The sequence below is a fragment of the Elaeis guineensis genome, chromosome 12, assembly GCF_000442705.2.
Source record: "Elaeis guineensis isolate ETL-2024a chromosome 12, EG11, whole genome shotgun sequence".
NCBI lineage: Eukaryota > Viridiplantae > Streptophyta > Magnoliopsida > Arecales > Arecaceae > Elaeis > Elaeis guineensis.
In genome coordinates this window covers 6,681,085-6,707,960 of record NC_026004.2, presented here as the reverse complement: position 1 = coordinate 6,707,960, position 26,876 = coordinate 6,681,085, and the positions used below count along the sequence as shown (strand labels likewise).

The window sequence follows — 26,876 nt, the reverse complement described above, 5'->3', positions numbered from 1 at the left end:
ATAGAAAATTTATGCACCTGCCTACATCCGGCTTTTTATATTGATACATTAGTATCCTTAATAATGTGTTAGTAATGGAAATGAAAAATCAATCATAAATAATCAAATCTAATATATATATATATATATATATATATATATATATATATATATATATATATATATATAGCAACAATAGGCATAAATCAACTCGAATCTGAGAGTGGATTTATCGGGCACTTACTTCTGTCAAGTGAATCTATAGCAACAATAGGCATAAGTCAACTCGAATCTGAGAGTGAATTTATCGGACACTTGCTTCTGTTAAGTGGATCCAGTGCTTTCTGGAATATTATGTTCAGCACTTATCGAGGATAGCCTCGGACCATTATCGACGGACGGTCTGGACCGACCCAGGGTCCCATTCCGATTTGAGAAATTTTGAATCTTTTATTCGAGATTGTGAGACCTGATCCGGAAGGTGTGGAGGATGCTGATCCGTAGGGATGCAAGGTACAAAATGACCTGTAGGCTAGAGCTGGCCAGATGCAGACTCCTTAGATGGAACCGCTTGGAGATGGGTGATTTAGTTTGATAGATCGAGCTGGTCGACGCGGATATCGCTAAGCTGAAGCTGGGAGAGGATCAGGAGGGGGGCCTTCTTGAGCCTGAGATAGGGGAGTTGCAATGTAAACTCTCCGAGCATCACTCTCTTCTGAGGTAGTAAGAAACCTTATGGAGAAAGAAATCCAGAATTCAATGAATTCGGGAGGGAGACTAAAATATCAGATTCTTCCATCAATCCATTATGATTCGAAGGTCCACCAACCATATCAGGTAGCTGCAGAGGAGTGATGGCAGTGTGGTGGATGATAGTGGAGGGATCCGTGCTAAGATTCTTCACTTCTTCAGGGGTCGGTGGATAGCACCACTGGGTGAGGACCTCTCCATTCTGGGTGCCAGCCGGTGGCTTGTATCTCCGATCAGGAGAATGATGCTCTGTCAGCCCGATGTCATTTGAGGAGGTGCGTGGGGCCCTTTGATTTCTAGGGAAGGATAAGGCTTGGGGCCTGATGGTTTTCCTTTGCTGTTCTTCTGTCATTATTGACAGATCATTCGGGAGGAGGTGGTGGAGGCGATACAGACAAACTTTGAGTTTGGAGGCATTCCAGTGGAATGAAAATGGACTTTGATCACCCTCATTTTGAAGCGGCCTGATACTTCGATCCTCAAGTACTTCAGACCTATCAGTCTCTGCACCACCCTTTATAAGGTGTGTGAGAGGATTTTGGTAAGGCGCCTAAAGCTGTTGATGTCTCGTCTGATCAGTCTGAAGCAGAGTCTTTTTATTAGTGATCGATCCATCACCGACAATGTTCTGTTGGCTTAGGAGTTTATACATTACCTCCAAAGAGCTCCATGTCGCCGCAGCCCCATGACGATCAAGTTGGACATGGAGTGGGTGTATAATTGGATGAGCTGGTCTTTCCTTCAATGAATGCTTTAGGAATTGGGTTTCAAAGAGGGGTGAATTGACTGGATTATGGACTGCATTGAGGCCTCGAGCTTTGCTATCCTTGTCAATGGCACCCCGATAGAATTCTTTTACTTGTCCGTTGGTCTACGCCAAGGTTGTCCTCCATCCCCCTACTATTTATTTTATGTGTTGATGCGTTATCCAGAGCATTGAGAACTGCGATTCAAAGGCAAGTTCTGGAGCCGTATTGGCTTGCCCCTAGTACCCAGCCACTCTCGCACATTCTCTTTGCAGATGACTGCCTCCTTATCGGGCATACCTCGACCCAAAATGCAAAGTGCTTTGCTTCCATTATTAGGGCCTATTGTCGGATGTCTAGTCAGTTGGTCAACACTCAGAAATCTACTATCATCTTCAGCTCGAGGATCAAGCCCCAGGTGAAGCTGGCGATTAGAGAGGGCCTGGGGATTCGAGAGCAGACTAGGACACTGACTTACCTCAATGTTCTGATCACTGGCCGCCATTTGCGGTGGGCTGAGTGTAGATTTTTGGAGTAGAGGATCCAGGAGCATCTCCAGGGCTGGCAAGCCAACATCCTATCTTTCATGGGCAGGACAACTCTGGTGAGGTCGGTGCTGAGCTCTATTTTGATGTACCTTCTGGCCAATACGATCATGCCGATTGCTTATATCAGAGGGTTGGAGTAGCAACTTCAAAACTTCTTGTGGGGATTCGAGCGTGATTGTCATCGAGTCCATCTACTGTCCTAGGAGGTGGTGTGCCTGCCTGTTCGGGATGGTGGCTTCGGGATCCACTCTTTGTTTGCTACTGGTGGATGGATGGCTTATATTGCTTACCATATTTGGTTGTTTAGGAATAGCCTTATTTTTGACGGTGAGGTGATCCCTTGGCAGATGTTGGAGAGAGCTATCTGTCTTGCTCAGGAGTATTATCAATTTGATATAGCCACTCCACCCCTTGGCAACCCCAGTTCTTGGTGCTCTCTAACTACCTCGGCAGTGACCTACAGAGTTTTATCCATCTCTTGGGAGCCTCCACCTCTGGGATTTGTCAAGGTGAACTTTGATGGTAGTGTCAGGGATGAGCGAGATGATGCAAGCTTCGTCATCCGGGGTCTCGATGCTGGACTTCTGATGGCTGGTGGCTGCCACCTCTTTGAGCCTTCTGTCTCAAGTATAGAGCTTCATGTCACCTGGACTGGTGTTACCTTTGCTCGATAGCAGCTTCATGTGAAGAGGATTTGCCTTGAGGGTGATTCTGCTACTGTTATTGTTTGGTCCAGGGAGGTGAAAGGCAACTCCATGTTCATCCATTTATTCGAGTTGTCTGGATCTTTCTTCGCCAAGTTAACACGGTCAAAGTTCGACATATTTATCGAAAGGCAAATATTACTGCAGATTGGGTGGTGGTCTATGTTACGGAGCACTCTAGTGACTGAATTTGGAGACAAGGTGAGGACTGTCTATCGATTTTGCAGGATTTTGTGTATCTTAATCTTTTGAACTGCTCTTGTATCAGATTGATATGACCGTCCGTTGGTACCTAAAAAAATTATATATATATATATATATATATATATATATATGTATGTATGTATGTATATATATTAAAAAATGGAGCCTCTGAGTTGGCAGGGCCTCCATTTGATGTATGTGATTTTGGAAAAAGGGATGGAAGCCTGTTTCGTTAGCTTCAAGCCTTCCAAATGATTAAGACTCCCAAGGATGAAGAATCAGAAGGAGGGGGAAGGGGAGTAGGGTTTGAGAGAGCCATTATCGCCGACATGCTGGCGAACCACAGACCTCACACGGCCTCCAACGCCACCATCATTGTAGCGCTTGTGGGGAGAGGCCAAGGAAGGAGAGGGAGGCGAAGGAGTCAGAAAGGTAGGCAATGGCAGAGACAGCGGTGGGGGAGGAGAGCAGGAGGTTAGGATTGAGGGAGATGGTTTGGGTGGCGACTAGGACGCGTCACACACAGCCTTCATCGGGGCAATCGGGATCGGCTTCAACCGTGTTAGCACCACGGACCTCACACGGCCTCCAACGCCACCACCGTCATGGAGGGCGGCGATGATGTCGAGGCTGACGGGCCCATCGATGAAGCACCAGGGGATTCCATGGCCCGTTCAAGATCCTATCCATCTTTGCCACCTTCCTCCCCCCGGTAATGACGATGTTGTCCCTGACCGCTGCTGCTGCGAGCCTGTCGATTTTTTTGGCGGGGCCATAGGGGCAGATCATCGGGGGAATGGTGGTGGGGATGGTGGTGGTGGTTGCGGTGATGTTCTCCAACTCGAGCTTCTACCAGCTGCTGGTGGAGGACGACGCATCGATCTTCATTTCCATCTTCGGTGGAGGTGACGGTGACAGCGACTGCAAAGTGGAAGAGCACAAGTGGCACGTGCATCAAGAGCACTACGAGTAGCAACGCCCCAATGCTCCGCCATAAGCAGCGGCCCATATCATGGTGCCGATGGTTGCAGCTTGTGCAAGTGAAGTGGAATCTTGAATAAAAAGTTTGAACAAAAAATCTTCTCAATTATAATTGTGCTCCCATACGCAACCTATTTGAATGAGGAAAGGCTTCAATGACAATTATGCCGCTTAATAGTATTGGACATGTGTATCTATCTCATTTTTTTTTTTTTTTTTTTTTTTATGCGGACGTCGGTGGCACAATGGAAAATCTAGATGAGAGCCTCAATATACGTGTATCTATCTAGTCTCTTTTTTGATGCAGACATCGATGGTGCGATGAAAAGTCTGGATGAGAGCCTCGACTTTGAACGAATCTTTTGGCCAAAGAACTTAGCGAGGTCTATCGTAATGACAATGTTATTGATGCTTGGCTAGCTAGCAAGGAGGATGGTGCAGTCGGCGATCTTATGTTCATGGATGAATTGAAAGAAGATATAATAAAATAGATAAATAAAATTAAATATTATTTTAAAAAAAATTATAGCTTAGATATCGTATGAGGTTATAAACTAGTTTAAAGTAGATTTTAGAGTTTTTTTTTTGTTTTGGATAACAGATTTTAGAGTTCGAAGTTAGCTAGATCTCTGCTGTGCGTCACTTGTGTTCTATGGTGGCCTTGTATCCATTATATTTTATTTTTTTAAAACAAAACCCCTCCCAACCTCTCTGACCTCTCCATGGCCTTAGCCCGGATCTCTCCTTCCCATCGCAGAGCACAAATCCTCCCCTCCAATTCTCTTCCAAGTACGGAAATCCTCTTCACGGTTTCAAGAAGAGGCGGTGCTCTGTTTTGCGTCCACCTCCCCAGACTCCCGGGTTCCGCTGCTCCGTAGCAACAAAGTGAGACCTCTTTTGCGCTTTCCTTTTTCTGAAAGTTCGCTCCTTTCCGGGTTTATCTCGCATTTGGTTATAATGTTTGGTCGTTGCCGCCCCCGCCGCCCCAGCTGACGCTGCGAACAGGATGGATTGCTTCGGTGTGTTCTGTACTAAATACGACCTCAAGGAAGTAATTTTCTTTTTCCTTTCTGTTTATCTTGTTGTTTGGAGAGATCAATATGGCTGTTTGTTGGTCAATAAATGCTAAAATTACAGGGATTTGATGCTTTTTCATCTCTTAGATAAGTAAAGTGTGTGTCTTTTGTGTTTGTCTGAAAATATATGGAAGGTTTATTACTTCTTTAGTACCGGTTATTAAATTATGGACAATGTGCTTGCATGCTGCTGATTTGATGTTGCACATACCACTTGAGAGTTCGTTTAGGTTTTTGATATAATACTTCTGCATCATGTAATTAGTTTAAATTAACCAGTAGAAGGATGAAGGTATAATGCCTTTTAACAAGGTTGGTGGAGAAGTAAGTTGGGCATGCAGCAAGGTTATTTGCTGGAATTACTGGAAAAAGAATGGGGACAAGGGGAAAGGAGAACGAAAAAAGGGTTATTATAGATATCCGGCCTATTATCTGAGAGGAGAAAAATAAACAAACAGTGGGAAAAACCGTATACATCACCCTACCATTGGTTGCCCATGTGCCAAGATGATTTGAGATCATCTACTCACAGAAATAAAGTGAAGTAAGTTTTGGCTGTTTTACCAACTCTTTACTTTAGGTGACACACTATTCTCACATTTGGACAGTAATTTCTGACAAATACTTGTTCTGTATGTGGTAAACATCAGAAATCTCTTGCCTTTGGTACTAAGTTCCATGTTATTTTCCAATGCACTCTTACGTACTCTGTGCCTTGTGCCCTGCATTCGAAGTGAAGTACAACTGCATATGCACCACGCAATTGAGATTTTCAGTTTGTGTTGGCAAATTCAAGCCTTGAGTGATCTGGCAGTTCTTGCCATACTAAAACCAAGACTTGTCTCATGTGCTTGGGCCTTGGCAAGTCTAGTGCACCTAAACTTGCATCTACTTGCATTTAGCTTGTGAACACCACCAACTCCTGTGCCATATGCATGTCATATGTGCCTGTAAAATGCACAGGTTGGCCCTCATGCTATATGCCTGTCATAACTTGGCCAGAAGAGAGCTCAAAGGATAGCTAAGAAAGTTGTTTGATGAATGCTGAATGCAGCAACTGTATTATTTTCTTCTCTTCCTCTTGTTCATTTTCTTTCCCCTCGTCCTAGTCACTGCCATTGGTGCCAAATTGAAAGATGCTTCAGTTTAACAGAGCAAAGCCTTTCTTATTCTCATGTCCTTTAGAGGGGCCAAGAAGAGTCCTTGATTAAAGTTGGGTTTTTTTCCCCTATCTTGAAGCAAGAGTCACATCTGGAATCTTCTTTGTCCCCCCATAAAATGTAGCAAAAATGCACCTCTTTCAATATAAAGCAGAAAATCCTCAAGAACAAACTTTTGATCCACCAAGATAAATTATTGGTTTGATTGATTCTTCTTTATTCCTGAGGTTGGTCTTGCTCTTACAAATACAGGTTGACTGGTTGACTTTTATTATTTGCTTGTGCTTCACAACTTGATCTTGTTGACTCGAGGGATGCATAAGCTATTTCGATAAATCACACTTGACTTTCACTAGAAAAGTAACAGGTTTTGATAAATATGTTTGACCTTGATTTAGGTGTGAATCAGTGGATGATAGATACCCTCATTCCATGGGATCAAATGTTGCATCTGACCTTTTAAGTCATATTGCTTTTTATTTTGATACTCATTTTCTGTTGTTTTATAGGACAACAAGACAAAGCCATGGAAAATTTTAATTAATATTGCCGTTTCGGGTGCAGCTGGGATTTGATATCTAATCATCTACTTTTCAAATTAAGGAGTGCCCACCCTTTACTTCCCCTTTTTACTGCTGCCTAGATTTTTCAAGTTACAATAGAATGCATTAGGTTTTCTTACTTCTAATGATATGTTACTATCCAATATTTTTTATTGCTGAGATCATCTATATAATTGTAATCTATCCTTCACTGAGGCCTCAATCTTCATTGATTTTACTTCTTAAATTAGGAACATATTAGCTGATTATACATAAGGTCAATATGTCACTGTGTCATTGGTTGCTTAAAACAGCCAAAGTGGATATGGAGAAGAGGAATTTCTTATTTCTACAAAAGTTAACATTTTTAAACTGATAACTATTTTTGTCAGGACACTTATCATATGTACTCTACATTTAATGAGTTCGCTCTGTTTATTGTGGCTTTATTAGTATTACATATAAATTCATGTGGGCTGATGTAATAATTCATGAAATTTTAATTGTTGACCCAAATGGCTCACAGTATATTATATTCTCCATATCTTTCTTTTAGCATAAAGCTTACTCGGACAAAAACATACATAAATTCCTTACATATATATATATGTAGGCATCTATCTTAAGAACTAATATCATCAATACATAACACATTAACTAATAGTTGGCATCCCCATGATTCCAACTATAAGCTATATTTTGTGAATATTATATCAGTATTCGATCCTATGTGCTAGGCCTTGATGAGCTAGGACAAGCCAAGCTTAATAGTTGTTTATATAAGAGAGTTAAATGAAAGAAAACTAATTTTCCCATAAAAAACAAAAGCAAACTAATTTAAATGCATTATCGTGTGAAACTAAATTCAGGGCTCATTAAGATAAGGGCTTTGCTTTAAGGGTTTGACAGAAGAAGATAAAAAACAATATACAAGCCTCTATGGAAAGATATGGTAGATACTTAGTAGGCTCAGTTTAACTTATGAGTTAGACCCGTAAAGTTCATAGCAAATAAATTTGAGAAAGACAGGTTGGCTATGGTTATGGTCCTTGGAGTAACAGTAACATACCCAAGAATCTGAATGTTAGTGACGTACAAGTGTGATACCTATATATCAACTTTAGCTTTCTAGCATAGCCTGTCTATTATGAAGTTTCACATGATAGTCTTATGTATTTGTATTTATATTTTACATATGTTTTATTCTACGTACTTGATGCCAAAATTGAAGAGTCCTCTAATGAATTTGTTCAAGATTTCAGCTTGCATTTGATGAAGTTTTTGGGCCAGGTCAACCAATTGCTCTGAAATTGTTGGGATCTGAAAGATCATAATTTCAAGCTCTTGAAGGTAAGATTTATTTTATTACAATTTAATCTGTCAAAATAGGCCATGATCCCAAGTACATTTTATTGTGGTGTAGAATTCTTTTAGAACTTGCAAGTGAGATCATTCAGGTGCTTCTATAAACTTATTCAACCAACTCTGTAAGTTATATCAGGCCTTGTGCAGGTTAAATACCTCAAGTCACCAACTACTTTCTTGAAATATCTAGAATCCATAGTTGAATCACTGCATTCCTTGGATGGTTTGGTTCCTACTTTAACTAGAGTGTGCATAGGATTATAGTCAGATATATTAAGCTTTTTCAAAATTTCTACGATACAACTCTTTTGACAGAGATAAATTCCATCTTTGCTTCACGCAACCACAGTCCTAAGGAAATATGTCATCATGCCCTAATCCATCGTATCAAATTCTTTTGCCCTTGCTCGCTTGGATTCTTCAAGCATGCTAAGGTTGTTGCCTATAAAAGTTAAGTCATCAACATAAAGGCACACAATTAGTACATCATTAGAATCATTAATTTTCACATATAAACCATGTTCGCATGAGCACTTTTCAAATCCATTTTCTTGGAAGAACATATCAATACACTTGTTCCATGCTCCTGGAGCTTGTTTTCCTTGGAATAAAATTTGCTTCAACTAGTATACTTTTCCTTCACTTTCTCCACTGAATCCAGTGGTTGCTTAACATATATGTTTTCGCCAAGAATGCTGACTTCATATCCATTTGGTGAATCTTCTAATGTTTTTATTTAGCTAAGGTGATCCATAATCTAATAGTCTCTATTTTAGCAACTAAAGAGAATGCTTCTTGACAATCCAGTTTAGGACGTTGCTCATGGCTTTTTGCTGTCAATCTCGTCTTGTACTTTAATTTCACCACTCAATTTGACTTTTATCTTGAAAACCCACTTTACATCAATTGCCTTGTGCCTTGCGGAATGGTTGTGAGCTCCCATGTGTCATTTCTCTGAACCGCCTTTATCTCTTCATTTATGGCTTCCGTCTATTTGTCACTTGGCTACTCCTTCATAAATATAAGGATCACAATATGCAAGATATTGTAAAGTGAACTAATTTTCTATGATCATTAATTGCATCATTATCCATCCGCAAATCTCTTAGCTATATGGATGTTTGTCGCACTCTTCTTAGCTTCTCATTAATTGGGGGCTTGCATCATTGAAGCTTCAACAAAGAGGGCTGCTTATTTCTCTCTATTTGTAGTGGGGATTATATCTTGAGGAGCTCTATTTTCATCTTCAAGTTCATTCAGGAGTGGATTTTGTTGCCAGTATTGCTGTGTTGCTTCATCCTAATGCCACACACCTTCATTAAAAATGACATCTCTAGTTATAATCATTTTGTTTATAGAGGATTGTACAGCTTGTATGTATAGGTGAATTTTAACCAATAGATATGGTCTTCTCTCCTCTGTCATCCAGTTTTTTTCGTTCACTAAGAATATGAAAATAAGTAACCAAGCCAAACACTTTGAGATGCTTTACATTTGGCCTGAATTCACTCCAAGCTCCTTCTGATGTGACATTTTATATATTTTTAATAAAAAATCTGTTCAACAAATAAACAACGCATGAAATAGCTTTAGTCCAAAAATTATTTGGCATACTTTTGACCTTTAGCATACTCCTAGTCATACCTATGATGGACCAACTCTCTCTTTACAACTTCATTGTGCTATGGGTGTGAGGAACAGGGACTTCATGCTCAATTTCTTGATTTGCATAATAGTCCTCAAATTCACTAGAAGTACATGGTCAATTTTTGAAATCTTAACAAAATATCCACTTAGCTTGTCAACCAATGCCTTGAAATATTTAAAGTCATCAAAAATTCAGACTTTCTCTTCAAAAAATAAAGATATATTTTCCTACTAAAATCATTTGTGCAAGTAAAAAATACCTATTTTCTTGAAGGATGGAGTATTTATCGGACCGCACATATTAAAATGCACTGGTTCCAGTAGTTTTAAGGCATTCCAAATATTTTATTTTAAGAATGATCTTCTGTATTGCTTTCCAGAAATAGATCACAAAATTGTTGAGGTTGATCTATCATAGATAGGCCCTTTAACATATATTTCTGAACAAGCAAATTTAGACTGAAAATTTAAATGACCAAACCTAAAATGTTACAGTCATAAATTGTTTACAGTTGCACTCAGGCGACGATGAACATCACTTTTTAATATTTACTAAAAATAAATGGTTCTTCCACAGTGGAGTCTCTAACTATAAAGTTACCTTTACCATAAAAAGGGACAATGTGCTTATTACCTAACAGGACATCATATCTTGCTCCAATAGACCATTCTAAGTTAAATAAATTATTTTAGATACATGTTTATGTTTATTATTTTTCAGTTGAATAAGATTTATTCTTGGCACCGTACTATCACTTTTGGGCCTTCGGACGTAATTAAAAGTAATAATTAAATGTAATGGTCAAACTGGCTACTGGGAGTTTGCAGAGACGGCGACCTTTGGAGTGTGTGCAGGTCATAATTGTTCCTTTTGGTGGGCTGGGTTTGTTCGGAGGGCGGAAATCTACGGCCAAATATTTTAGAAGGCAAATATCTACGGTCCGCGGCAACCAGCTCCCTCCTCTATATAAATCCCGGGTTGGCCGCAACCTAACGCCATCAGCTCTCACGGATCCGCTACCATGATCAACGTGGACGACGGTGCGACTCCGAACCGCAAACCGGAGCATCGCGGCACTCCGGCCAGGTTCCTCGCCAAGGTCCGGGCCAACCTGGTCTTCCGGTCGAAATGGGCCGAACTGAACGGTGCCATGGGAGACCTGGGCACCTACATCCCCATCATCCTAGCCTTGGCTCTGGCCAACGGCCTCGACCTCGGCACCACCCTCATCTTCACCGGCGTCTACAACATCCTCACCGGCGTCCTCTACGGCGTCCCCATGCCCGTCCAGCCCATGAAATCCATCGCCGCCGTCGCCATCTCCAGCGGCCCGGACTTCGCCGTGCCCGAGATCATGGCCGCCGGGATCTGCACCTCGGCCGTCGTCTTCTTCCTAGGTGCCACCAGGCTCATGCAGCTCGCCTACAAGCTCATCCCCCTCCCCGTCGTGCGAGGAATTCAGCTATCTCAAGGGTTATCCTTCGCGATGACCGCCGTCAAATACATCCGCCACGATCAAGATCTCGCAAAAGGGAAATCTTTGGGGCAGAGGTCATGGCTAGGCCTCGATGGACTGCTTCTAGCCTTGGCCGCCACCATCTTCATTTTGGTCGTCAATGGTGCAGGTGAGGAAATAGAAGATGACGACGAACATGCTCTTTCTCTTGCTCTTGTAGGATCCAGCGAAGAACAGAGACGACGACGGAGACGATGGAGAAAATTAGTAGCCTCGGTACCATCCGCGGTGATCGTCTTCTTGTTAGGAATCATATTGGCTATCATAAGAAAGCCGGGCGCCGTAAAAGAATTGAAACCAGGGCCATCGGCTATGCATGTGGTGAAGATCTCCAGGCATGCATGGAAGGAAGGATTCATTAAAGGAGCAGTGCCACAGATTCCATTGTCGGTGCTGAATTCGGTGATCGCCGTGTGCAAGCTATCGACCGACCTCTTTCCCAACAAGCCGGAGGCGACGGCGACATCGGTGTCGGTCACGGTCGGGCTGATGAATTTGGTCGGTTGCTGGTTCGGGGCGATGCCGTGCTGCCATGGGGCCGGCGGGCTCGCAGGGCAATACAAGTTCGGCGGGCGGAGCGGCGGGTGCGTGGCGGTGCTCGGGGCGGCGAAGCTGGTCATCGGCGTGGTGCTCGGGGGGTCGATACTGAGGGTGTTGGTGGAGTTTCCTGTGGGGTTGCTGGGGGTGCTGCTGCTGTTCGCCGGGGTGGAGCTGGCGATGGCGGCGAGGGACATGGCGTCGAAGGAGGAGGCGTTTGTGATGCTGATTTGCGCCGCGGTGTCGCTGGTGGGCTCCAGCGCCGCGCTTGGGTTCGTTTGTGGGGTCGTCGTGCATCTGATTCTTGTGCTAAGAAGGTGGTTGATGAAATGATGACCTTATCTGCATTCTTATGAGCATCTTTTAAAACGTACTTCGTATCAGATTGGATGGATGTACGACTTCAGAGGAGAGTTGAGAATAATAGCTGCCATCAGCTAATGTAAATAGGAATAAAGATGAATAAAGAAAGAGTTGAGAATAATAGCTGCCATCAGCTAATGTAAATAGGAATAAAGATGAATAAAGAAACTCTTTCTTTATTCCAGTGGTGAGGACATTACTGTTTCTATAAACTCTTTTTTTTTTTCCTTTTATAGCTCAGCTCCTTTTAGTTACCAAAAAAAACAAAAAAAAAAAAGAAGAATAAAGAAACAAATGCTCTTCTATTACACCTGATCATCTCCACACTTCTCTTCCTTTCTTCGTCCATTATCACCCATGAATGGACTCCAGTACCACTTCACAGCCTGCCTCGACGTCAAGGGTTGCAGCTACGCACATCTTTGACGAAAGCCGAAATTTATTGAAGAAGCGCAGTGTGAACTCAAATTTGAGTCAACAGATCTACTAGTGAGTTTGTTGGTTTGCTTCACTTGGAAGCATAGTGCCGCTGGTCCAATGGCAACAAAACCATGAGACCGGCATAAAGTTCCATTTCAATTTGGATGGGCCGCAAATGGATTTTGTCTTGTGTGGATCTAATTTTGACTCAGACTAGCTTAAAGCTGAGGATGTAAACATGCACTTAACCATGTCACTTGACTAGGGAGGCCGGGTTATGTCAGACCAGATCTTTTTTAAAGTCATACGCGAGATTGGCTCCTAGCCTGCATTACTGTGCTGACTTTTTAGGTTCAACTAGCTCTGCAAAACCTTGAAACGATATTAATAGAAGTCTTAAATAGAAATTCTTGGCAAATGGGGATCTATGCCAAATAGCTACGACAAAATTGGAAAGTTACAGTTTCATATGATATATGTTAATTAATTTCTCTGGATTTTATTGGGGAGGTGTTGTTTTATAAATTCATACAATTGGCATAGCCCAAGTTTTGAATTGATTAAAAGGTTCAAGAGGTTAATATTTCGTGTGTACATTGTTTGCAATTTTTAGGTATTGAATAGGAATTGGTTTGAGTGAAGAGTACTTTTTGGAGTTAGCATGCTTGGTAAGTAACCTTCTAACTAAACTGGAGTTGCAACTCCATATCTTCTAAAGCAAGTCTTTGCTAAACATTTTATAAAATATTTGAAATTGAATAAATTTTTGTATTTGTGTGGCAGTGGATCCTCTAAAACATTATACCTTGCATTTTCATGAAAGCACTAATTTCATGTAATATATGACATATTATGATTTGAAGGATATTGTTATGTGAAACCTCATCTTGGAATTACTTATATTAATTTTCATTTAAAATCCAATTTTCTTAGTCTATAAATACTTTGGAAATTGCATATCTTAAGTTGCCAAAATACTTCTTTTCAATGGAATGTATGTATTTCTAGTCAATATTAAGAGTCAACATCGAGCATCAAACAACACTGAAACTAATACTTTGCTCGTTTTCATGTTGGATTGATCAAGAGAATATCATGATATTGAATGTGTGGGTATGTTTAAAATCATGCCTTCATATTTATGGATTTTTATCATGTGTAAAGAGAGATTTTAGAATTATTGGAATTTTCTGTATGAATTTTTGAAAAACTGTAGTTTAAGAATCACTTTGCATTCTTCTTTGAAACAATGCATCTTCGGATGTACTTGGAATACCTTTTCGAAACTTTATATGTAATTGACAAATATTTGAAACTCTTCAACGTGTAGGGTGGATGTGTGGTCAGGACACCACCTTCCAAAATTTTTTCGATATCGCACGATGCAGAAGGAAGAAAGAAGAAATAAAATAGAAAACAATCAAATACGTAGATCAGCCAAAAAGAGCTCGCCTCTATGGTGCATGCAAACTTCACTATGAGAAAAAGAAATATTAGAAGAGAAGATCTCATCCTCAATCTTCGTACACCTAATTTCTTTCTCACAAAAAGTTCTCCCTCGCAAAAGCTCTCTCTCTGAGAAGATCCCTCAGGACTCCTGAAGTGACTACTGTCCGCTGTCCAGAAGCCTCTTGCTTCTTCTCCTCACAGCATTTCAGCCCCTCTCTCTCTCCACGGGTGTTGTTCTCTGGTTTTCGCGTGAAGCCATCTGTGTCCACCGTGCGTGGGTTCTCTCTCGTGAAAACCAAGCCACACGACCATCTATTCCACGGATCAGGCCTTTCAAAGGCTTTACACCAGAGTTAGATTAGGTTTAAGAGTCCTCATCGGACCCAAATAAGCCCATAAAATCTCCTCAGCCGTCGGATCAACATCAGAATCAACCCACACCCTCCAATCTGTGTCGGTCCATGAAATAGTACCGTGGACCATGCGAAACGCATAGGAAACACCTCTGCGGTCCACATGGACTCTTGTGCACCGCCTGATCCACGGTGGACCGGGCAACGGGCTCCCAAGTGGGCGCCTAGGCTTGGGCCAGCCCACACGTGGGCCTGGGTCGTGCTCGCGCCGCATGCCTGGGCTGGCCCGTGCGCTCGCGCCTCGGCCTGGGCCTGGGCCGACCCGTGCGCCCGCACGCCTTGGCCTGGGCTTGGGCCACGCCCCGCAAGCTCGGGCCTGGGCCGGGCGCCATGCGCTGGGCCGTGCTCTATCGCGCCTAGTCGCGCGCTGTTGCCGCTCCACCGATCCGCCACCGGCCGACGGCGGTCCTCCACCACTCCGAATTTTGTGCCTTCTTCAATCATGCATATCTTGACCGTCCGAATTTCGTTTGGGGTGATCTTGATCTCGTTGGACTCCATTTTTTATCGCGAACCTCATTGTGGGCTCAATATGGATCGAATTTTGAGGTATCAAATTCTAACAATCTCCACCTCAACTCCATATTCGGCCTTCTCCTAACTCTGAGAGATTCTGGATCTTCTCGCCCCATGTCCTGGAGCAATCGCCTGCTGATCATGAATGGGCAAATATAGGAGTCGAGCCAGGTCGCTCGATCTCATCTCCGTCGAATGCTGTACTCCTCTTGACCTGAGACCTGCTCGAGGCATCATTTACGGTAATAGGAATCTCACCTTACGACGTCATCTCTCATTCTCCCGAGTCTCCTGTCTCGTGCCCGATCCACCTCTACCTGGAGCTCCACCTCATTCTGGACTCCCCTGGCTCCTGAAGCTGCACCTCGCACTGGGCTCCCTGCCAGATAATAATGTCCACTCCTCCTCTTTTTCTCCTCCAGAATAATCCTATCGTCGCGTAGCACCTTCAGGATTCCTTCACCAGCTACTGTCCTGTAGCCTCTCGAATCCAGTCTACTCAGTGAGATAAGATTTCGCCTGAAATCGGATATGTATCGGACCTCTCCCAATTTTCTCACTGCACCATTATGTGTCCTCTAACTGATCGTCCCGATGCCTCTGATTGCACAGCTCGATCCATCTGGTAGATAAATAATGCTCTCATTGTTCTCTAGGGAGTCAAACTGCTCTTCTCTACAATATACATGATGGGTACATGCAGAATTTAAAATCTACTGTGGGAAAGAAGTAGATATCTCGTTAGATATCTCCAGGATATCTTCTTCTGAATCGCTACTGATCGTCACCACAGCAGTCATCGTCTGATCTTTGAGTTGAGAACAGTCTCTGGCTAGATGCCCCAACTCGTTACACTGGAAACACATGATTTTGCTCAAATCCCTCCTGAACTTAGACCGTCCTTGTCGCGATCTCCTGTCACTCCGTCTACCACCTCCTGCTCCTCTAGAAATCATCAAAGCTGAGCTACCACCACTTGAGCTCGAAGCCGGATTATCCCTCCTGAGAACCTCATTTTGGAATATCACCGCGGTGACCTCGTCCATCTTGATGGTGCTCTTCTCCACTAAAAGGCAGTCACCAAGGACTCATACGAAGGTGGAAGCGACGCTAGCAAAATCAGTGCCTTGATCTTCTCCTTAACATTCTCACCAACATTGAGAAGGTTGGTGAGGATCTTATGGAAGTGTTTAAGATGCTCCTACACGCTCTGTCCCTTAGTGATCTGCAGCTGATAGAATTACCTCCAGAGAAAAAGAGTGTTGGTGAAAGACTTCGTCATATACAATCTTCGAGCTTCGACCACAGTACCATCAGAGAAGTCTCGCTAAGCATATGGATCACCACCTCATCCGTTAGGTACATGCAGATGATACTCACCGCTTGCATCTGTAGCTATTTCTAACTCTGCACCTTCATGATGGTCAGCTTCTCCTCACACAAAAAAGTATCAATCAACCCTTGTTGGATGAGCACGTTTTTCACCCTTATTTGCCACAAAGAGAAATTACTCTTTTCATTAAACTTGTTGATCTCCATCTTGATTGATTTTATCTTCTCCATCTTCAGTCTTGCTCACCACCGTTGCAATCTGCGTCCTTGTACCGCCTCGCTATGATACCATTTATTGGGTGGATGTCTAGCCAGGACACCACCTCCCAAAATCTTTTCGATACCATGCGATACAGCAGGAACAAAGAAGAAATAAAATATAAAACAATCAAATACGTGGATCAGCCAAAAAGGGCTCACGTCCATGGGGCATGCAAACTTCACTATGAGAAAAAAAAATATTACAAGAGGAGATCTCACCCTCAACTATCGTACACCCAATTTCTCTCTCATAGGAAGTTCTCTCTTACAAAAAGCTCTCTCTCTGGGAAGACCCTCCTGAACCTCTGAAGTAACCGCTGTCTAGGAGCCTCTTGCTCCTTCTCCTCACAGCATTTCAACCCCTCTCTCTCTCCATGGGTGTTGTTCTCTGATTTCGTGCAAAGCCGTCTGCGTCCACCGTGCGTGGGTTCTCTCTCGTGAAAACCAAGCCACATGACCATCTATTCCACAGATCAGGCCTTTTAAAGGTTTTAAATCAGACTTAGATTAGGTTTAAGAGTCCTAATCAGGCCCAAATAAGCCCATAAAACCTCCTCAGCCGTCAGATCAACATCGGAATCAACTCACGCCCTCTGATCATACGTCGGTTCACAGAATAGTACCGTAAACCATGCGAAACATGTGGGAAACACCTCTGCGGTCCACGCAGACTCCTGTGCACCTCCTGGTCCATGGTGGATCGGGCAACGGGCTTCGAGGCAGGCGCCTGGGCCTGGACCGGCCCGCGCGTGGGCCTGGGCCATGCTCGCGCTGCGCGCTTGGGCTTGGGCCGCTCCTTGTGCGCTTGGGCCTAGGCCGGACTGCACGCCCGCACGCCTTGGCCTGGGCTTGGGCCGTGCCACGCGTGCTAGGGCCCAGGCCGGCTGCCGTGCATTGGGCCACGCCCAGCAGCATGCTGCCGTGCCTGGGCCACATGTGGTAGCACCGCCATCGCTCTGTCGGCCCACCACCTGTCGCCGACGATCCTCTACCGCTTCGAATTTTGTGCCATCTTCAATCGTGCATATCTTGACCGTCTAGATTTCGTTTGGGGTGATCTTAGTCTCGTTGGACTCCGTTTTTCATCGCGGACCTCGCTGTGGGCTCAATGTAGATTAAATCTTGAGGCGTCAAATTTTAACACGATGATAGTGGATTGGATAAGTTATTTGAGTCATCATTATAATTTGAAAATTAAATAAATTATATTTGCAAAATAATGGGATTTGAGTGTTGCTTTGGATGCTTAGTTTAGCTATGTTTTGGAATGAGGGTTAACATTGGTGCTTTAACCAGTAGGAAACTTGATTTTATTGTGGAGAGGTTAAATTTGGTACATTAGGCATATTTTGTAGAGATTACATACAATACATCTACTCTGGAAGGGTTATATGTGATTACTAGATCTGTTTTGTGAAGATTAAATACATGCACTGATCCTATTCTATATGAGTTAAATATAGTACATTGAATATATTCCCAAGACTTAAATGTAGTATGTTGGATCTACTCCACATAGGTTAAATAAGGTATACTATACCACTTTGGAAGGGTTAAATGAGGTATGTTGAAGTTATCCTATAGGAGTTAAATAGGGTATATCATTTTTACTCTATAGTAGTTAAATATGATATATTAAGCCTACATTATAGAAGTTAAATGAGATATGTTGGATCTGTTTTGCAAGGGTTAAATGGAATCTACTAGATTCTACTCTGCAGAGGATTAGATATGGTACACTATAACTTAATAATGTAGCGAATAAGTAAATTGAGATGGGAAAACAATTGCCACCTCTCATCCATATTCTATACCACCGTTCTTTGTTGATTTTTGTTTCCTATTCGCATTATCACAATTGCTTGAAGTAAATTTCACGTACTCTACAATGAGAAAGCGAAATAAATGCACCTCTTAATATTAAAAAAATCATACATATTACCCTAATACGATGAATGACAAAAATCACACGCAAGAACACCATTGTATAAAAGGTAAAATTACCAAAATACCCCGACAGCTCTGACAACTCACCGGCGGATTTACGCTTCGCCCTTTACTTTTCTGTGTCAACCACCGCCCGTGAACGTTGTTCTTAGAAACCTCGACCCCGGACCCACCCGAGCGTCTCTAATCCTCTTCTCTCTCTCCCAGGGTTTTTCTCTCTGCGGCAAGAGCCCCCAAGTTTCCCCTCCCTCTGCTCCGAATTCCGCCGCCCCGATCTCCGGAGATGGAGAATTCCGGCTTCCTTTCGTGCGAGAAGCTCGACCGCTTGGCGAATTGGCTGGGGGCGAGCGTCTCCTCTGCCTTCTTCGCCTCCCTGGAGCGCTGCTCGTGCATCAATCTCAGCACCACCGACAACGAGGACGAGGCCAAGCCGGAGGAGGCCAAGGACCGCCCTCTCATGCTAACGAAGCCCATCTCCCATGACGCTCCTGATGAGGCCCCCAAGCCCGTTCTCCAAAACCCTGATGCCGACAAGCTCCCCCCGGTCTGAAACCGCCTCGCTCGCTGGTATAATCTTTCCAGGATCGTAATCGATGTAAATGATGTTAATGATGCTCCTTTGCTATGTCAGATTTCGTTGTTTGGAGAGACTTCAATGTGGTTTTATAAGGATAGATCTATGTTTAGATGAACATTTGTTTTCTTTCTTGTTCTGAATAACCTTGTGGCTTCTTTAAATTTCTTTGGGTGTGCAAAGTTGTTATTTTGTTGATGTTTTGGATACTTTTCGGATTGGTAGAGTAATACAAGAACTTGTACATAATTAATCATACTTCCTTTTTCTTGTTCTATTCAAATATATCTGGTGTTGGCCGAAGTGATGTCATTATTTAGAAATAGATACGTGTTTGGATGAAAAATTTGCTTATATTTGTGTAGTTCTGTGTCTTGTTCAAGTTTCTTTTGGTGAAAATTTTTTAGTTAAATAGATTTGAGGATTTGTCAGCTTGATTTCAGCTCTGGACTTCTTTATCTATTTTTCCCTTGAAGAACACATATTGATGATGATAAATACTATGTGAAATGAAATTAGTGATTAGATAAGCTCGATGATTCAGATAATATGTGGGGTTTGTCGAACCTTTTTCTCCATAGATATAAGATCAAGCCTTTTCAGCTAGATAAGCTGCTATTCATCATCATTATTTTTTTGGAGGCTGATTGAAGATGTGAAAATTGGATCCGAGTATCATATTGTTGTTTATCTTTGCTGGTTTGGGTTCATTTGGGATTGGTACAGAATAGGGTAATTAGCAATTGGTTGATTAATTAGGAGTCACTAAAATGCTTCACTAAATAATAATCGAGGAAAAATTTGAATTTATTGTGTCCAAGTTCTAGGTATTAAAGCACAAGGAGATGTTAGGGTTATTAGATGGTGCATTCATTCTTAAGAAGATCAAGTTTAGAATATACATTGGACATATGCTTGTTTGAAGCGTGCAGGCTTTTGACATTTGTTTCTTAGGCAGTTGATATTCTTGAAGTGGTGGTTGGGGCAGTCTAAGAACCACCAAACAAGATCAATGATGTATATGCGAAGGGCATTTTCAGTTTAACTCAATGTGAATGGTCATGATCGATGTGTGGGTTGTTGGATTACCTCGACTAGGTGAATGTTACTTAAGTAAAAGGGGACAGCAATGGTCATGAATGCACTTTTGAGTGTCAAAAGAGCTTTAGATTGAAGTATAGAATGTATGCTTGGAGGACACTTTAAGTCTGTCTCATTTGCACATAATGATTATATACCTCATTGATCCAAAACTGTCAGTAAATACAAGCTGTCAAATCATGGTTAGTTTTTATTATTTGCAGCAGCTAGTGTATCTGAGACTCAAAAAAGACAAAAAAAGAAAAAAGAAAAAAGAAAAAAAGAAAAAAAAAAAGCTGATGTTGTAAGGTGATACTTGTGTGGGGATTTTTGAGAAGATCATGTTCTCATCACAATTAGGACGTTGATTGCTTTTTGTTAGGGATATGGGAGAAAAGTAATCTGATCTTTCTAGGCATCTTCTATGATTTTTATTCTGTTGAGTTTAAAACTAAATGGCCAATTAGTCAAATGAGTCAACAGGAGAAAGAAAGATAAAGAACTAAGACTTTGGCAACAGAAAAAAAAGAAGATAAAGTTGAAGATATGGCTGGCAGGGTTAATCTCAAGAATTCCTGCAGTCTGTAAGGTCTGAATTGCAGTAAAACATTTTACATATTGGATGGCATAGTTGTCTTTAAGCTTGATTCCATGGTTCTTCTAAGGCCAAGTATGATCTAGAATGCTAAAAAATTTTTCTCCAAGTTCATATGGTTCAAGCTTGAGAATAAATTTCCTTACTTTTTATTGTTCAACTGATCCTGCATGCCATGATATTTTTCCTGCATCCTTAATTCTGAGAAGCTGATTCTTGATCCACATTGATCACTTATTGATCAAAATCAACAACTGTCTTATGATCTAATCCACATTCTCTTCAATGAAGACTTATTTCCCAAGTCTTGCCTATGATTTTCGAATGTTCTGTCATAACTTTGGCTAGGGTTCAAGGGTTGGCACCACCGTCTTCCTCTTTAAAGATTGTCAGATGTTCTTTATATTTTTATAATTGAAGGAAGACATTTTGAGCCTAACGATGGAAAACTATGAGCCATATGTAGCTCACAAATTGTGAGGGATTGAACCTCCTACTTTAACAAGGCACTGTCTTTTCAAATTATACATTCGTCCATTTATAGACTGATTACATTAATTCAAACGCACTTTTCAACCCCTAGTACCTTGCCAATTCTGTAAGTTGAATGCTACTTATTCTTCCTTGCTCTCTTGCAGTTTCTTTCATTCTTGGCTTGGAACTTTTGTCTGTTTGTTAGCGTCTTTTACATTTATATCACATAAGCTCATTGCTTAGATTATCCTTTTACTTTCTCGTCTTATAAAAGCCTCATTTTAAAGTAATATAAATCATAGCTACAAAAGATGATCAAACATGTTAGATAAAGCATTATTTGAAGGTTGACAAGGGTGGCCTCTTTAATTGGCCACATTGGATCCTTTTTATGGTTCTTCCTTGAGCAGTAAATGTCCATTTGGTTTGTTTTAATAGCTCTTTTGTTCATTCAACCGTTCTCATTACATTAAGGATGATCTAATGTTCAGATTAGAATCTCAAATATATCACTTGAAGTATATGATTTCTTATTAGTAATGTAAATATCAGCATATTATTACTATTAAAAGAAAAAGACTTGGTAGTTTGGTTGTGTTTTTATTGTCTGGGGTTGCTGTGCCTGAGAGGACTGTGATACTCCGGATGTGCAAATAAGCAAATCTTGTAGTATTCCTTTCAGACAGAAGGGGGTGACAGTGGGTTCTTGTCTATTCTCAGCAAGGGCAGAGTTATTCAAAATAAAATTAGAAATAAGTTTTGTTGAAACATGATCTGTACAAATAATTGTAGCAAGTATTTGTCCTTCTAGTTGAAAACCATTTTGGTTCATGTTTATTTCTTTGTTTTTTTTCATAGAAATAGTTCACGTTCGTTTCATGAATGAGCCCTGACAAGTTTTAGCAGAAGCCTTTTTTTCCTTCAGTACCGCTGTTAGTCTGTGCCCATTGGACTCCACACCATCAAGATTGTAAATCATCTGGCTTTCTAGTTGATTTGTTCGGTAACTTAAATATATTAGTAATCCAGGGTGCGCATGGTGTGAGAGGATCATGAATGTAAGGTTTGCGGCCAAACACTGAATCAAGCCAATCACATGATCTTCAGACTGCCTTCCTTTGAAGTATGTATGGATTTACACCCATAGCCGGACAAATATGGAACTGTTACAGCAACTATAGATAGCGTTCTTCTATTTTCTAATTAAACCATACAAGTTCTTTTTCAATACGACACTTTGAAAGCTCTTTGGTGGGGAAATGCAGATCTATTGCTTTTTACAGTTATTGCATAATGATTGGAAGTGTTGCATGGTTGAACTCTGTGTGTAGTGATGCCACCTTGTTTTCGTATTGGTTGTAATGTAATATGTTAATCCATCGTTTTCATTCATCAAAGTTTGTATCAAATTAGATTCTCTAGATCCCAAGCCTGCCGCTTGGCAGCCACCCATGCGAGTCACCCTGCCCCTTGGGACTATCAGTAGCCATCATTCTGCCGTCGGTGGTGCTGCCATTCCTCTCGCCACCATCAAAACCATTGCTCTAGTCTCGCTCCTCTTCCTCCACGAGAACCGCCCACCTTTGTTTGTGCTTCCATTCTTTGGTTGCAGGAGAATCACCATTGGTTCCATCAACGGCATTTACATGCCTGCCCGAGGATTTGCTGCTTTCGTCCCTTTTCGTGCCATGTGAGTGCACCATGGCCGGCAATATCAACAGCATTGAGACTGCCAGATGAGGCTACACCATTGAGCTTGCGATCATCACCTATTGGCTTTCCACCACCCACCATCCTTGTGCCATTCTCCACCTTGCGATCAGCACGCAGCGGTGCCCCATCAGCGATGTCGTGGATCGCATGTTAGAGAGCAGAGCATGTGATAGGATGCTGAGTAGTAACAAACTATCGGCTCATTTGGTTGTCAAAAGACGACGAATAGAACTCTGGTCAGCGGAAAAATAAAGAAATTTTCTTGTTTGGCCGGAGCTTTCGAAAAAAGAGATTAGAAAGGGGCATTCTCTTGGGAATAAAATTTTTATATTTCATGAAAAAGAAATATATTATATGAGATATAAGTTTTTGACTTTTTCATGAGTTGGATTGGGATTTTTTCTTCAAAGATATCTTTAAACACAGTAATAAAAGGAACTAAGATTTTACTTTTATTAAACTATAATAATTATTTTATGTGGCTTTTTTAGAAGATTAGATGTTCGATCTTATGTTCCTTTGGAATGTGTCACTTTTTATGATCAAATAACTATATCAAAATTAATTTTTTAATAAAATTTTTTGAGATATTATATTTTAAAAAATTAGTTTTTTAAAAAAATATTAAAAAAAAATTCTCCTTGCAAACTAAATGTACTCTAATAAATGTATGGACCAAACCAGATTGGAAACAATCCTATAGCTCGTGCTGTAAACTTACACTGTATATAGCTTCTAATAAAATTTTGGATGGAATGCCTTTCTCGTGCTTCCAAGAAAAATCAATAGATGTATTAAATTAAATAAAATTAATATTTATGCATATTGCTCAATATCATGATCGATAAAATATGATCCAATTCGTCAATTTGATCCATATTCGATTTGGATTTAGGCTAAATGAATTTGAATCATAAACGGATCAATCCGTTTAACCTATTTAATAATTGAATCGGATTTGAGTTTTTGATATCTGATCTGTTTAATCCGTTTAATTTTCAGATCGAATTGAGTCAGATAACCTATTTAATCTGTTTAACCTATTTCTGATCCATTTAATCTAACTTGTTTAACCTGTTCAATTCATTTAAGACTGTTTAAAATCTATTTAACATGTTTCTGACCTATTTAATTTGACTTATTTAACTTGTTTAATCCGTCCAATCTGTTTAAATTATTTAACCTAATTTAATTTAATTAATAAATAAATTAAATAGATCGGATCGAATTATCTGTTTAATAAATGGATCGGATTCAGATTTGAATTTTTGATCTATTTAATAAACAGATCAAATTTAGATTGATAATTTTTGATTCGAACTATTTATAATTCGAGCCATTTATGATCGGATCCGTTTATGATCGGATCCGATGTCACCTCTGCTCAATATTAATGCTAACTAAAATTAGTTTCGAAGTTGCAGATGTTCACCTGTTTAAATTTTTATATTTTGATGGATTTGAAAATTTAAAACGCATACGCTGATGGGACGCTAAAAATCAGTTATGTCCAGCCTATGGGACGGAACAACTACGATCTTGATTCGATGGTCCCCCGCCCGCTTACATGGAAGGCAACTAAATTTTTCTAAGCAGATCTACTGCTCTCGTAAGGTCCACTCCGCATGAGGCGTCTAAATTCCAACCGTGGGGATCTATCGTAATTGGCTATAAACAAATTTCCGCCATCTGATGTTGATCAGATGATGGGAAAGAGAGAGACCCGTCAAGGCTTGGTGGCCTCATTCGAGTCTCTTCTCTCCTCGCTCTCCTGCTTTGTATATAAAAATATGTGCAGACAATTATTATGCAAATAAAAATCCACATGAAAAAAAAATATATGCACACCTATTGGGAAAAAAAAAAAAGGAACAACGGTCCGCATAGCATTTTTATGTGGAAGAAAATCTGGCTAAAAAGATTTATGCGGACAGCCGCACAGATGATCGGATACAATTTTACCAAAATCAAACTATAAAACAACGAAATGCCGCGCAGCATCAAATTAAACGAATTCGTCTTTCCAGAGCCCTTATGATACATTCTCCAAGAAAACGACGAAACGAGAAAATTTTAAACAAATTGCCAAGAATGGAATGTTTCCACCGCAAGTATTGACACAAGATCAAGAACAAGAACGATGTTTTCATTCGTATGACCAAAGAACGATTTTTTTTTTTTTGGTAGAACCAAAGAATGATTTAAAACCCTCATAGAGCATGGAACGGAAGAGCCCAAATAAAAAAGGAACAGCGCCTAACCTTGAAACAGCATGACATTTCATAGAGAAGTAGAGAGAGAGAGAGAGCCACGCATTTTTTTTTTTCCTTTTTATCACATAGAGAGCCAAGCATTCAACGACCAAAATGACTTAAAGAAGAAGAAAAATTCATACAAAATACCAAGAAACGGAATCTTTCCTGTAGAGATAATATCCCAGGCTCAAGAACAAGATGAGTGCACCATTTCTCAGCCGTATGACCAAAATGGAACAGACAAACTCATCCAAATCATTCCAGAAGAAACAGTGTGTGATTACCTTCGGAACTTTGTAAACTCAGACCAAGCATTCAAACACTAACTCCGCCACCTTCACCATCACCCTCACCGCTGCCGCTGTCTGGGCCGCCGCCTTCCCCGTCGGAACCACCACGAGAACGATCGCTTCCATGCCGCTTCTTTATCTCCGCGAACAGCATCTCCACCACCTCGAGCGCGCTCTGTAGCATTTCCAAGTTAGACAAGGCCACCAATGGCGCCTTCAGCTCCGGATCGCCCTTCATTTTCTCCGCGAACCACAGCAAATACCCGATCACCAACGCCATCTCGTCGAGCTGCGAATAAAACAAAGCAGCGACCATCTCCTGGAACTCTGTCTGGTCCTCTTCCTTCACACTTTGCAAAGCCACAACTGCGCCAGTGAACGCCGCAGAGAAGTGACTCATGAATTCATCCGTGATGGGCAAGAGTGTCGGAGTTCTCGTGCTCGCCGCCGACGCAGAGGGTGTGGTCGATGGGTAGGCGAGGTCGGTGGTGATGGCGCCGTCCGAGGTGCAAGAAATGCGTTCTTGATGGGTTTTTCGGATGGGTAGGGGTGGGCCCGAGAGAAGAGGCTGAGTGGTGGCCGTGATTTTTGAGGGGGAGGATGGAGGAAGGGAGGTGGGTTGAGAAGGTGCCGACGGGATAATTAGATGGGTGGTGGTGGTTGGTGGGGCAGAAGGGAATGCGGAGGATGGAACGAGGGAGGTGGTGGTGGGGTCGCCGGTGGGAGAGGAGGCAGAGGGAGATGTCGCGGTAGGGTTGGGATCGGACGCCGAGGTCTGGACCGGAGTCCTGGAGCGTCGGCCGGGGCCCTCCATGAGAAAGAGAGGGAGCCTGGAACGTCGGCCGGGGCCCTCCATGAGAGAGAGAGAGAGAGAGGGAGATGCTGTTGGAGGAGAAGTGGAGGTGCTCTCTTCTCTACGTCGAGAAAGCGTTAAAAAAACAAAAGAAGCTGAACACAAAGAAGAGGAGGCGTGGTTTTTTTATGGGATGATTGAAAACTGTACCATATTTATTCCGTTCCAATAGAGGTATATATAGCTTTTACATAAGCTATCTTAATCCTTTAAACTTGATATGGCTAAGCTACCAAACAAAGAGATAAAGATAATTTGAATCAAATTAAGAGATAAAAATTTGAATAGTTAAGATATAAAAATGATCTGCTCATTTAATTTTGAAACTATTTGGTTGTTTGTATTACAAAATTTGAACTCCACCATTTCTACAGCTAATAAATCTTGAATGAAATGATGATGGATGCAATATGCTTTATTTTTTCATGATAAATAAAATTTTTCGTCATTGCTATTGTTGATTTTTTATCATAAAAATGTTTAATAGTTCCATCTTGCTTTTGGCTAACGTCTTTAAGTAACCTTCTTAATCAATGCTTTCTATCAACCGTTTGATGAGGAGTAATGAGATAGGCTTCATGAGAG

At 41.5% G+C, this 26,876-nt stretch overlaps 2 protein-coding genes across 2 annotated transcripts; both read left to right on the top strand.

Annotated features, from left to right (window-relative positions):
• Positions 1-4,619: 4,619 nt before the first annotated feature.
• On the top strand, positions 4,620-12,384 carry LOC105054902 (molybdate transporter 1). The gene is made up of 4 exons (XM_010936535.4): positions 4,620-4,797; positions 4,902-4,963; positions 7,953-8,040; positions 10,531-12,384. Exon 4 carries the CDS (start codon positions 10,725-10,727, stop codon positions 12,087-12,089), a length of 1,365 nt encoding a protein of 454 aa, XP_010934837.1. The 5' UTR covers positions 4,620-4,797; positions 4,902-4,963; positions 7,953-8,040; positions 10,531-10,724; the 3' UTR covers positions 12,090-12,384.
• Positions 12,385-18,603: 6,219 nt separating this feature from the next.
• LOC105054904 (uncharacterized) lies at positions 18,604-19,289 on the top strand. The gene has a single exon (XM_010936536.4). It carries the CDS (start codon positions 18,741-18,743, stop codon positions 19,005-19,007), a length of 267 nt encoding a protein of 88 aa, XP_010934838.1. The 5' UTR covers positions 18,604-18,740; the 3' UTR covers positions 19,008-19,289.
• The last annotated feature ends 7,587 nt before the right edge of the window (positions 19,290-26,876 follow it).

Coding starts and splice junctions, on each gene's coding strand:
- LOC105054902 (XM_010936535.4), top strand. CDS start 10,725: ATGATCAACGTGGACGACGGTGCGACTCCGAACCGCAAACCGGAGCAT.
- LOC105054904 (XM_010936536.4), top strand. CDS start 18,741: ATGGAGAATTCCGGCTTCCTTTCGTGCGAGAAGCTCGACCGCTTGGCG.